The 12,736-nt window shown below is 42.1% G+C and overlaps 3 protein-coding genes across 3 annotated transcripts; 2 read left to right on the top strand and 1 right to left on the bottom strand.

Moving 5' to 3' along the window:
* Positions 1-437: 437 nt before the first annotated feature.
* LOC147488152 (protein NRT1/ PTR FAMILY 2.3-like) lies at positions 438-5,751 on the bottom strand. Its single transcript, XM_086571332.1, has 4 exons — positions 5,518-5,751; positions 5,180-5,397; positions 4,466-5,013; positions 438-1,381 (listed from the first exon to the last, which is right to left on the bottom strand). The coding sequence occupies exons 1-4, from the start codon at positions 5,654-5,656 to the stop codon at positions 538-540; spliced, it is 1,749 nt and encodes a 582-aa protein (XP_086427458.1). The 5' UTR covers positions 5,657-5,751; the 3' UTR covers positions 438-537.
* Positions 5,752-7,899: 2,148 nt separating this feature from the next.
* Positions 7,900-8,424, top strand: LOC147488151 (uncharacterized). Its single transcript, XM_086574281.1, has one exon. It carries the CDS (start codon positions 7,900-7,902, stop codon positions 8,422-8,424), a length of 525 nt encoding a protein of 174 aa, XP_086430407.1.
* A 534-nt stretch (positions 8,425-8,958) lies between these two features.
* On the top strand, positions 8,959-9,564 carry LOC147488150 (uncharacterized). Its single transcript, XM_086574280.1, has one exon. It carries the CDS (start codon positions 8,959-8,961, stop codon positions 9,562-9,564), a length of 606 nt encoding a protein of 201 aa, XP_086430406.1.
* Positions 9,565-12,736: the final 3,172 nt, after the last annotated feature.

Here is a 12,736-nt window from a genome sequence, read left to right as displayed (position 1 = left end):
AGAAGATAGGTGAGAGGAATGATAATCAAGCTGAACCAAAACAGAGTAATGTTTTGTACGTACGCCAAGCCCTTGGTGCTTGTTTAAGACCACGCAGGGACTTGGTAAGCTTACAAACAATATGTTAGACAATTTAAATTGGTGAACTCGATCAGGAAGCAGCTGGATCATATTATGTGAGAGTACCATGGAGAAAAGCATTAGCAACATCATGTTTTATTTCCAATTCAAAGTCCAACAATGTAAGTTCGTTAGTCATATCCACAAAATGATTTCAGTTTTTTTCTTCATCCCCAAGTTTTCTAGTTCCGCTTTACAAGTGATGGATAATTGCCTTGGCAGCAGAAGTTCCAGCTAAGGGAGTGTCATTGTTAGCACTTAGCATAAGTCCAACTTTATAGCTGCTGTGTTGATGTGTGTGTTTGCGCGAGAAGAGAGACTGAGAGAGGCATCTGTTCCACTTGTATTATAAATATTATTACAGAAAATTCATACATGCCAATTACATTAAGCCATGTCTTGGATCTTCATGATCAATCATGAACTACTTCCATTATTAATAGTCGCAGATTTTTGTCCCGGATTAGGAACGTTCTTGTACTTGTACAACATTGCACAGGTTATATAATACACAAAGTTAGTGCAACCTATTACAACCAACAGCCAAAACACATTATCTATTCTCCCTTCATTTATATTATTTGGTAACCAACCAGTAACCCTTTGAATCAAATCTATCAAAGCTGTACTTAAATAGTACCCAACGGCAATTACCAATGAGATCATAGCAGTTGCAGTACTTCGAAGGGATACTGGAAATTCTTGGTAATACAATGCCACCTGACCAGGAAAATGAAAGGCTTCACCAACACCAACAACTGCCAGTGGTGGTACTAACCAGAAAGCGGACATTGGCACAATTGAATTTGGCTGGTGTGTGAGGTTGTGGGATCGAACCTTATGAAGTCTCCTCGATTCAATTAGAGCTGACAAAGCCATGCCTGCAATGTTGAGTACATGACCGATCCCAATACGTTGGAGCGGCCTCAGAGGGCGGCGTGCCAACTTTTGCCAGATAGGAAAGAGATAGCGATCCATGACAGAGAGTGAGATGGCAGTAGATAATAGGACGAAAACAATAAAAGTGCCAGCTGGGATATTAACGTGGGGTCCGAGGTGACGGTCCATGCGTAGTGATTGAAGGACCAGTAGGCTGCTTTGTATAGCTAATGGGGTGCTTAAGAAAATACTAGTTGACCATAAAGGGAAGATCCTTATTAGGCTCTTAAAATCTTCAACTTGTTGCACCGTGCACAGGCTCCATGATTCGGTTGGTGGCCCATCTTGTGCTTCATTTGTCAGTGCTGCACGGTTTAAAAACCTGCATGAATTGCACAAACTTGGTAAGTTAATTAGTTTATTGGTAATCTTGCTTTTGATTTTGCAAGTCAGTGACTGATTGCAGTTGAAAGGCGAGGAGTATCTAATTCCTACATTCGACGAAAATAAATTTTGAAAAGAAAAATAAATAGAATAAAGATCCACTTTCAGACTTTCTCAACTAAAAAAAATAACTAACCAACGTAAAAAGAAAGGTTGGTCGATAGCGTAACAAAATTTTGTGAACCAGATGTTCGTACGAAAATAAAATAAATACGTCTCCATACTTATTGTGCACACAGATGAGATGCCTTCAGATATAACGAAGAATGGATTAATAAAGGTTAAAGAAGACTTGGTAAAGAAGGGATAACAGAAAATTAACATAATAGGCCATTATTGTTTCTATGTGATGAACAACTCTCACAAGTCCATGTACCCTAAATGTGGAACACTATGATGGCGTCTTCAATACAGATAGCACGTACGAGACTTGGTAGCTCAGTTGATTAAGTAATAGCTTAAGTTCGAAATTTCTTACAAAAATTACAGAATAAAAAACAGATAAATAAGTGTCCTTGTATGTCCTTAAAAGAGTAAATGGTACCTAATTGCGTAGTAAATAAAATCATTTGCTAGAGAAGACTTTTGTACTCTATAATTTTTGAAAATTTTTAGAGGGTTAAGACATACCCACTACGGTTACATTAATTGAAAGACCCTAGCTCGAAGACTCAACAATCCTGAAAGAAATCTAACCCAAAAGCTCTCGTGGATGCGCCATTTTGAGTGGACCCAACTGCCTCCGATTGTCTATGGAGACTTACATCTCCCATGAGGAGAGGAGTACACAACCAATTGAGCTCAACAATTCTCATCGAGGATAGAAATACATTTGACTAATCAACTTAGAGTTCCACCTACTGGAAATACTACTTTAATTATATTAATAACCAAATGCTAACCGATCTCTTAAGATTATCGTTATGGCTTACATGGACAAGTTGTTGCCTATGTTGCACGGACGCGAAAGCGAACGCGGACACAGACACAGATGCGGCGACTCAGTTATATCTCAAAAAGATAGGATGCGGACGCGGCAAAAGACGCGGAAATGAATTAATATTTATAATTTTATTTTATATAAATTGAACATTAAAAACTAAATTAAATGTATCAATATTCATAAATTCAAAACTATTAAAGATAAATAGCCATAAAATTAAGTTTAAGGGGGTGTTTGGATCCTATTTATTTAGGGTCCTATTACTGTCGACCCCAATTTGTGTTGGGCGGACTCTCACAAAAAAAAACAATTATTACAAGTATGCCATTGGTTTCAAAAAATCTAAAAAAAAAACAATTATTACAAGTATACCATTGGTCCCAAAAAAATTGAATTCGAAACCCCAAACTTAAACGACCCGGCTAGGTCGTTTGGACTAAGTCCCAAACGACTTAGTCACACCGTTTGAGACTTAGTCTGAACGACCTGGCCACATCGTTTTGAACTAAGTCCAAACGGTGTGACCATATCGTTGGAGACTTAGTCCAAACGGTGTGGCCATATCGTTGGGAATTTTTCTAAGTCCAAACGGTGTGGCCATTTTTTTATAAGTCCAAATCCCAAACGACATGACCACATTGTTTTGGACTCAGTCCAGACGGTGTGGCCATGTTGTTTGGGATTTGAACTTTGAAAAAAATTCAAAGTTATATTTTTTGGGCTCTTAACGGTGTGGCCGGGTCGTTTGGACTAAGTCCCAAACGGTGTAGCCAAATCGTTTGGGACTTAGTCCAACGACCTAGCCGGGTCGTTTAAGTTTGGGGTTTCGAATTCAATTTTTTGGGAATCAATGGCATACTTGTAATAATTGTTTTTTTTTTGGATTTTTTGAAACCAATGGCACACTTGTAATAATCGATTTTTTTGGGAGTCCGCCCAACACAAATTGGGGTCTGGCAGTAACAAATACCTTTATTTATTGCCAAAAAGTGTTTATTAGTGAAAAAACATTTTTTGAAAAAATAAATGTGTTTGGTTTCTATTTAAAAAAAAATAGTTTTTCATCCAAAAAACACTTTTTGGTCCCAAAAACTTGTTTTTATGATAATTAGATAAAACTTGTTTTTCAAGTTAAAAAACTATTTTTCTTTGAAGGAAACACTTTGGGTACTAAAGGCAAATGAACTCCCCAGATGTTTTAGACTTTAGTGATTTATGCCACGATATGCCAAAATATATCAAAAAACATAGTGCGAAATATGATTTGATAAAATAGCTTTTAAGAAAAATCACAACCAAACATGTTTATTGAAAAATTGTTTTTTAAAATAAAAAAATATTTTTTAAGAAAAAATGATTTTTTGAAAAAATGAGAACCAAACACCCACTAATATTTCCTAATCAAACTTTAAAAACATGTCATAAGTCTTAAGTCTTAACAAAACAAAAAATGAAAAAATTGAGTTTTTTAATATTATTTTGATTTATTTTATATTTTTTTAGGTCAAAATCCACGTCCTGACTATGTTGATAGCGTCCTAACTGCGTTTTGACCCGCGTCCGATTTAGTTGAGTGCGTCTTGACCGTATTGACTTTGTCCGTGTCCGCGTTCGCATTGGTAGGTGCGTCCTTGCTTTAGAGGTTGCTGCCCAAGAAGCTAGACTACTAAGGTAGCTTATCATAGGGTGGTGGTTATCCAAAAAAAAGGTAAAAAAAAAGAGACCGGTTCCTCTATAACCGGGTACAGAGATTGATCTCTGTACCACACACACATCTTGGAGCACACACACAGGTATCGAGGCACACACACACATCTCGGACTTGGATCAACGGCGAGATAATACGGTTACAGAGATGATCTCTGTACCCGGTTATAGAGATCTCGAGTCCCAAAAAAAAACTAAGGTAGCTTGTCCATGCTACCAAAAAGGCCGTAACGATGTGATTAGTCCAGTTGAGTATATCTCTTAAGATTTTTTTGAGCAATAAAATACACATAACAACAGTTGTATGCATGCGAACATATATATATAATTAAATTGAGAGTTAATAGTGAGTTTTAGAACTTAAGTTCTTACCGAAAGCTGGATGTTGGAGCTTGAACTGCCAACTTGGTTTCAGCACTAATATCTCCATGGTAGTAATCCTTGCTTTCTGACGATACAGACAGTACTTTTTTCTTCCGGATGGTAGCTACTACAACACGCGCTAAGTTTGTAAATGGACTTCCCCTTGGCTTAATGTGACGATAATATCGCTTACCCATAAGGAAAACAACAAGGCCAACCGTATTAATCGCCAAACACAAGCCAAAGCCCAAACCCCAACCAACATTGTCCTCAACATAGACAATGGCAATGATGCCTATAACTGAAGCCAAATATAAAGTGAAGAAGTACCAGTTGAAGAATGTTCCTTGGTCTTTGGCCTTTTCAAATTGGTCTGCACCCATGGTCGCAATTGTAAATCTTGTCCCACCCATCCCCAGAGCAACTAGTGTTATGGCACTATAGAGGATCGCAAACTGGAACTGGGACGGAGTTTCACACGTCTCTAACAAACCTTTGTTACAGAGTTGAGGCCTTAATGATTGGAGGCTTGCAGTTAGTGTCAATAGAACGAGACCCTGCAAATAATATACAGGGCAAACTAAATAAATGTCATTAAAAGGTACAAGCAAATTAAGCACATATCAGCTATTCTTCAACGAATCTATTTATGACTTGTGAGCGCCGCTAGTCTGAAGAGTAAAACACAAGTTGTAGTTAATTAGTCAGTCTACTTAGCACTACCAGCAAAGATATAAATGATGAAGCTGATACAACAATGAAATTGCCCAGGAATGAATCAGCGATGATAGCTCCAACTATAGGAAAAAAGTTGGAGGAACCATTGACAATGTTGGATATCTGTGCTGCTTCGATATTCTTGATATTGAAACGTTCTATTAGATATACGGTCAAGTTTGTATTCCACCCAGAAGCAGCAATAGTTAAGCCCATCAACGTAACTGCAGCCACCACCAATATAAAATAAGTACGTACAAAGTCATGATTATACTACTCTATATGCATACATATGGTGTTTGCTTCAAAGTATGTAGAAGAGGAATGGAATGGGATGGAGAGACCTGTGACAAAGGGGAAGGTAGTCCACCCCCCTTGTTTTTGGCTGATGACGCATGTATTGGATGCTTCTTCATCAGGAACATTTAGATGATGGCCAGGAGGCTTATTATTTCCGTTGAGTGGCAGCTCTGTGGTTGCCATTTTTGTCTCGGTTGTTCAGTATAGTAGGAAGAAGAAGAACACCGGATCAGTATATATATATGTAGATACTTATAAAGAGATGGACGAACCTTAATATATAAGGAGTGTGCTTGTGCGGGTGTGTCTGGGGTACGGTAAGACCATATTTCACAATTCACATGCTAGTATGCTACATATGGCGAATCCCACCCACCACGTACTGGACTACTGGATCAGTATTTGGTTATCCAACACAAATGGATTGCCACTTGAGCCATCACCGTAATGTGTATACCCCACTTGCAATTAGTTAGCGTCTCATTTTAATTTGGTCGCATTACTATTGTATTGCCATAAGTCACAACTAAATAACGCTGTTCTGAGTAGAAAACGGATTTTTTTAAGAATCAGTTTTTTACATTTTAGGTGTTATTCAAGTGTTTGTTTTTTCTTTTGTAGTGATTTTCGAGAATAGGGAGACCTGATTGATGGTATTGATGTTTACCTAGATGATTAATTAGTTGTCAAATGCTGATCACTACTTAGAGCTGACCGGAAGTTATAGACTTATAGTATACATGTAATCAACCGTCGGCACCTTATGGTTTCCTAAAAGATTTAATATGATCTTCCTATTTTTCTCCACTATTACTACTAGAAGTTTTGTTACGTCTTGCAAATTGAATAAAACATCATGTAATGCATTGGGACATGACAGACACCATACAGCTAAGTGCTAACACGGTTCAGTATGTACCACAGATCCACAGTATTATCTTCACTTACCTTTTCAATTGGGCTTTTTGTTAATCATTTGTAACCTTGGGTAGGTCTACTTAATCTCTGGTAATGTGGCACCCCAGCTCTCCAAATTTAGTCAATTGCTGTCCAACTTTCATATAATAAGATAAATTCAGATGTCATGCCCACAAATTCAATTGAAAATTAAACGATGACTGACACTGTAGAAATTTTAAACTGCTCTGTTGCAAAACGCGCTACACCAACCAAAGAACTAACACTGTTATTGACTTATTACTTATTATATATATATATATATATTGATTGTTAATGAAGAGAAATTGTAGCGGCCGGTGACTTCATGCTGATTGCTGGTATTATGGAGGAAGATGGGAATCAACACCAACTACTTGGCTGAATGTCTGGGCATACTTGAGGGTATAGAATGTGTAGTGATCAAGAATGATTCACTAAAGAACTAACAATTACTTAAAGATTGAACTGGAATTCGAGATGAAATGAAGTAGGTTTTATTGAATAACAATTACGTTCTTTATAATTTTTCTCTTTGCTCTCGTTTTACAGTTTTTGTAGTGGCCCATTATATAACACTGGAGTTAGTCAAAAACAAAGGGGGGAAGCAGTGTAATAAGGAAGGCTGGGGAGTATGGGATCATGTCTGCGAAACCCTAGAGAGTGGACGTGGCACTGGTACGACTATAAGATGGGCCGAGGGATGGAAGGAAGAGGGACGGTCTGGATTGGGGCGACTCAATAGAGGAGCGAAGACCAAGTTAGCGGGACAAGGAAGGGAAGCAGCTTAATACGCTATCCTGGGGAGCAGGAGAACCGAGCCGTGGAACCCTAGGGGGCAGATGTGGCCAAGGTACGGCAAACAGGAGAGCCGTTAGATAAGGGGACAGATGGGCGGTCCAGAAAGGAAGGGAAGGGGTATAAAAAGAAGAGGATGAAGACAAAAAGAGGAGGCCGAATAGGGGATTGAAAGAGGGAGAAAAAGAAAGAGAAAAAAGGGAGAAAAATAGAAGAGTGGGGAGCTTTGTTCTAGCCTTTTATAGTTCTTTGTGCTTTAATCTTTAGGAGATTTTAGGTTCTTACATTTGGCGCAGTCTGTGGGGACACATAGAAGCAAGAAAGAGATGGCACCTAAGAAACAAGTAGGGAGACCGAAGAGGGTGGCTGTGCAGGAACCGATGCCCGAGGCAGTGATTGATGAAGAAGGAGATAGAAGAGAGGAACATGAAGCGGAAGAGACGCGGCTCATGAGAGAAGAGATTGGTAGGCTAAGAGAGGAGAATGATGAATTGAGACGGGAGATGGAAAGGGAAGAGGAAGAGACAGGTGGAGAGGCAAGTGAGAACGCGAAAGAGGAAGAGAATGAGCTGAATCTCGTGGAAAATCCGGTAACCGGTTTGACAGTTGAACAGGGGCAAGAAATGATAAATAATGATAGGGAAGATAACCGGTAGCAGACGAAGAGTCGTGGGGGAGCAGCTAGTCAGGTGATGGCCGGGCTGAATCGCAACCCATTGGCGGATGGCATCTGGGCTTCGAAAGTCCCAAAGCGTTTCAACCAGCCTAGATTCGAAAGGTACGACGGAAAAGGAGATCCAGCAGATCACATTCTTCATTTTCGGCAGCAGATGCCACTCTGGCAAGAATCTCGATATGACGAATTGCGATGTATGATGTTCCCAGCTAACCTGAAAGGAGGGGCGTCGGACTGGTATTATCGATTACCAACAGGAAGTATAAGAAACTTTCAAGAATTGGAACAGGCGTTTATAGATCACTTCATTCATCAGAAAAAGCGGGTGGTGGATATCGCGGCATTATTCAACGTTCGACAAAGATTAACAGAGTCAGTAAGGGAATATCTGTGCCGATTCAAGGCTAAGACATTGAAGGTCAAAAATCTGGATGAAAGAACCGCAGTGATTGCATTTGAAATAAGTCTGCGGCCAGGGCTAGGAGTACACCAGTCGGTGGCGAAGAATGAGATTGCAACCTTGCATGAACTGTATCCGTAGGTAGAAAAATATATCAGATATGAGGATAGTATGCAGAAGGAGTCTAAGAGATCTGGGAAGGCAGTGCTATCCTTGGAGAAAGACAGGGAACCAAGTAAGGCAGGTGCAACCGAGAAAGAAAGGGGTGGATACTGCGGATACGCACCACGGGCAGAAAGAAGCCGGGAAGGGATTAGAAGGGAGAACAGAGAGAGAAAACCATACTGCGAGGTTGAAGTTACACCGCTGAATAGATCCTTGAGCGAAATATTACCGCTGATAAAGAACATGCAGGGATATGAAGGACCGCAGAACACACCTGGAGAATTACCTGATAAACCTTTCTACGCCTATCATCAGATACGCAATCATGAGACCGACGACTGCTATGCACTAAAGTGGATGGTTCAACGTTTGGTGGAAAAAGGAAGGATGAGAGAGTTTATAAGGGGATGACAGAACGAGGAGGGTATGCCACGACAAGATCGTATCTTAGGAACCATTAACGTGATCTTCAGTGGAGAAGTACTAAGCCATAATGCTAATAGAGACAGAATGCGAAGAACTACGAGCCTCCAGCAGATTAATGATGGGACAGATAGACCGCGAGCAAGAGTGGGGAAAGTGGAGGACAGGGATAAGATCGTCTTTAGCAGCACGGATTTGCGGGCAATGGATTCTCCCCATGAAGACGCATTAGTCATCACGGTGGCAATGGGCAATTACATGGTGAAAAGGGTATTGATAGATTGCGACAGTGCAGTGGACTTGTTGTTTAAAGGAGCGCTGGAAGAAATGGGGATTGATCATCAGCAATTGAGGCCGCCGCAAACTAACTTATATGGATTCAATGGGAGCATGACTGAGCCTATGGGAGAGCTCTTGCTACTAGTAACCACAGGTCCAGTGATTGTATTTGCGCGGTTCATGGTGGTGGATTCGTCTTCCCAATACAATGCAATTTTAGGAAGGCGGTGGATTCATGAGATGAAGGCCGTCCCGTCAACCTACTACCAAGTGATACGGTTTCCCACTCCCACTGGTATATATGAAGTTTGCGGAGACCAAGTGACGGCCAAGAACAGTCATAGGGGTACAGTTAAACGGTTGATTCGTGGACCGGATGAGGAAAACTCGAACCCGAGGAAGAGGCAGGCATAGCAATTACAGTGCACGTCGGTGGAGGAGAAGGGGGAGGCAACAATAGGTCCAAAGACGCTGGAAGAGATTGAAGTAGTGAATATTGGAAGGGAGGATGAGAGGTTTACCGCGGTAGGGTCTAGCTTACCTGAGAAATGGAAAAGGAAGTTAATTCAGTTCTTGTCAGAAAACCAAGACGTGTTTGCATGGACAATTGAGGAGGTTACCGGGTTGGACCCGGAATTCGGATGTCATCGATTACACATAAGAGAGGAGGCTAAGCTGGTGAGGCAAAAGATGCGGAGTATTAGACCGAAGTATGCAGTGGGCATTCGCGAAGAGGTCGCACGGTTGGAAGGAGCCAGAATAATACGAGAAGTAGAGTTCATGGATTGGTTGTCCAATGTGGTTGCGGTACCAAAAAAGAATGGCAAGGTATGCATGTGCATTGATTTCACAGATGTGAATGCAGATTGCCCGAAAGATAGCTACCCCATGCCGCGGGTGGATGAATTGGTGGATAGGATAGCAGGATTCAAAATATTTTCGTTCATGGATGCGTCTATGGGGTACAATCAAGTCGCAATGTATGGGCCAGATCAAGAGAAAACAACATTTGTTGTAGAAGGCGGCACATATTGCTACACAAGGATGCCTTTCGGGTTGAAAAATGCCGGAGCCACATTTCAGCGATTGGGGGAGAAAATGTTCGAGAGCAAAATCAGGAAGGGGGTGAAAATATACATAGACGACATGGTGGAAAAAAGCATGTCGGAGATGTAACACTTAGATGTATTGAGGGAAACGTTTGGAATCCTGCAGAAATACAATCTGAAGCTAAATCCAAAGAAATGCACATTCGGGGTGACCACAAGGAAGTTCTTGGGCTGCATTATTATTCACAGGGGAATAGAAGCTAATCCAGAACAGATAAGAGCGTTGGTGGAGATGTCGTCACCATAGAATGTCATAGAGGTGCATCGGCTCGCTGGGAGAGTCGCGGCATTGACTAGGTTCATTTCCAAGTCATCTAACAAGTGCAGACCATTATATCGGTTGTTGAGAAGTACCCCGGACTTCGTGTGGAAGTTAGGATGTGAGGAGGTGTTTCAGGAGTTGAAGAGGTATTTGGGCAAGGCTCCATTGCTGTCGCGGCCAGAGCAGGGGGAGAAGTTGTACCTGTATTTAGGGGCCACTGAGTATGCGGTCAGTTCAGTTCTTGTTAGGCTAGTGGATCGAGTGGAGAGACCGGTGTATTTTCAAAGCAAAACACTGTTGGACGCCGAGACGCGGTGTAGCAAAATGGAGAAGTATGCCCTTGCCTTGATCTTTTCCACCATGAAATTGAAACCTTACTTTAAGTCACATTCGATAGTGGTGGTGACGAACCTGCCGCTTAAACAAGCGTTAAGGACTGAGAAGTCGGGCCGAATGTTGAAATGGGCAGTGATGCTTAGTTCATACGAGATACAGTATCAGATAAGAACAGCTGAGAAAGCACAGGCAGTCGCGGAGTTTTTGGCAAAGTTCCCAGCGGAGGATCCGATGTGGGGAGAGGAGATGATCATGGAGTCAGAAAAGGACATGGTGCCCGATCAATTAGACCCATGAGATAAGAGGAATGGGTAGAGAGTGTTCGTGGATGGGTCGGCCACGGACGCATGCAGTGGCATAGGGGTGGTGTTGGTTACTCCTGACAATAACAGAATATAGTTGACCATGAAACTAGGATTCGCGGCATCTAGTAACAAAGCAGAGTACGAGGCTGTTATAGCAGGACTAAGAATGGCGGAGGACTTGGAAGTGAAAGACTTGACCGTGTACTCAGATTCTAATCTGGTGGTATGTCAGGAAAATGGGGGGTTCGCAGCCAGATGTCTAAGAATGGCCAAATACTTGAAGGTGGTGCACCAAAGGGCCAGCAAGTTTACAAAGCTCCAGTTTGTGCACCCAGGGCGCGGGGAGAACAGGCACGCAGACGCTCTGGCGTACGTGGTTGCAGCCATGCTGAGGAAAGAACGAGAAAGGTAGAAAGACTGGAGACGCCAAGCACAGAGGAAGTGATGGAGGTGTGCTAGGTTGCAGAGGAAGAAGGGGGGGGGGGGTCGATGGATCCCATTAGGTGCTTTCTAGAGGGAAGGGAGGTGACGGATAGGAACGAAAAAAGGAGGTTGGAGTAGGCGTCTCAGAGATATGTACTGATGGAAGGAGAACTGTATCGGAAGAACTTCAATGGACCATTGTTGAAATGCCTAGGGCCGCGATTATCTTTAGAAGTGCTTGCAAAATTGCATGAAGAGGACTATGGGAGCCACTCCGCAGGGAGGACTATGGCGCATTGATTATTGACACAAGGCTATTTCTGGCCTCACATGAAACGGGATGAAGTAGAGTTTGCTAGGAGGTGTGACAAATGTCAGAGATTTGCGCAACGAATATTTGCACCTGCGGAGCCCCTGCATAACGTCTCAAGCCCTTGGCCTTTTGCCATGTGGGCACTGGATATCGTAGGGCCATTGCCCATGGCTAGCGGCAAAAAGAGATATATATTGGCAGCCACGGACTACTTCACTAAATGGATAGAAGCCGTTCCATTGCAGCAGATAAAGGAGGCTCAAGTGATTAAGTTTCCATGAGAGAACATCATATGTCAGTTTGGGCTGCCATATGCTATCATTGCAAACAATGGGACACAGTTCACAGGAGCTAAGGTGGCGGCGTTCCTGCAAGCATACAAGGTGAAACAAGGGTTTTCGGCCCCCTACAATCCCAAAGGCAACGGGCAGGCTGAATCTTCCAACAAGACGATATTAAACAATTTGAAAAGAAAATTGGAAGATAGGAAGGGCGCGGGGGCCGACAAGTTGAACCATGTTCTTTAGGCTTATAGAACTACTCCATGGACCACCACCAAAGAGACCCCGTTTGCCTTAGCATACGGCGTTGAGGCCGTGATTCCCTCAGAAATGGTGGCGACTACAATGAGAACTAAGGTTATGGAGGAAGGATCGAATTGGCGCATTTTGGCAGGAGATTTGAATTTGGCAGAAGAGAGAAGAGATTCAGCTCGCATCCGATTGGAAGAGTATCACCAGAGATTACAGAGGCAATACAACAAGCGGGTCAGGCCGCAGAAGTTTAAGGTAGGGGAATTGGTGCTCCGCCGGGTGACTCCAAGCACGAAGGAAGAAAG

This window comes from Coptis chinensis, chromosome 7 (genome assembly GCF_015680905.1).
Source record: "Coptis chinensis isolate HL-2020 chromosome 7, ASM1568090v1, whole genome shotgun sequence".
NCBI classification, from domain to species: domain Eukaryota; kingdom Viridiplantae; phylum Streptophyta; class Magnoliopsida; order Ranunculales; family Ranunculaceae; genus Coptis; species Coptis chinensis.
Note: the sequence above shows the minus strand (reverse complement) of the source record. Positions and strands in the feature narration are given on the sequence as shown.

What these genes read in the sequence shown, in the direction of transcription:
- LOC147488152 (XM_086571332.1), bottom strand. Translation starts at nt 5,656, where the DNA reads ATGGCAACCACAGAGCTGCCACTCAACGGAAATAATAAGCCTCCTGGC. An exon ending in TACCTTCCCCTTTGTCACAG is followed by an intron (nt 5,398 to 5,517) that starts GTCTCTCCATCC and finishes TGGTGGCTGCAG; the next exon opens with TTACGTTGATGGGCTTAACT. An exon ending in GCTCCAACATCCAGCTTTCG is followed by an intron (nt 1,382 to 4,465) that starts GTAAGAACTTAA and finishes CAATTCATGCAG; the next exon opens with GTTTTTAAACCGTGCAGCAC.
- LOC147488151 (XM_086574281.1), top strand. Translation starts at nt 7,900, where the DNA reads ATGGCCGGGCTGAATCGCAACCCATTGGCGGATGGCATCTGGGCTTCG.
- LOC147488150 (XM_086574280.1), top strand. Translation starts at nt 8,959, where the DNA reads ATGCGAAGAACTACGAGCCTCCAGCAGATTAATGATGGGACAGATAGA.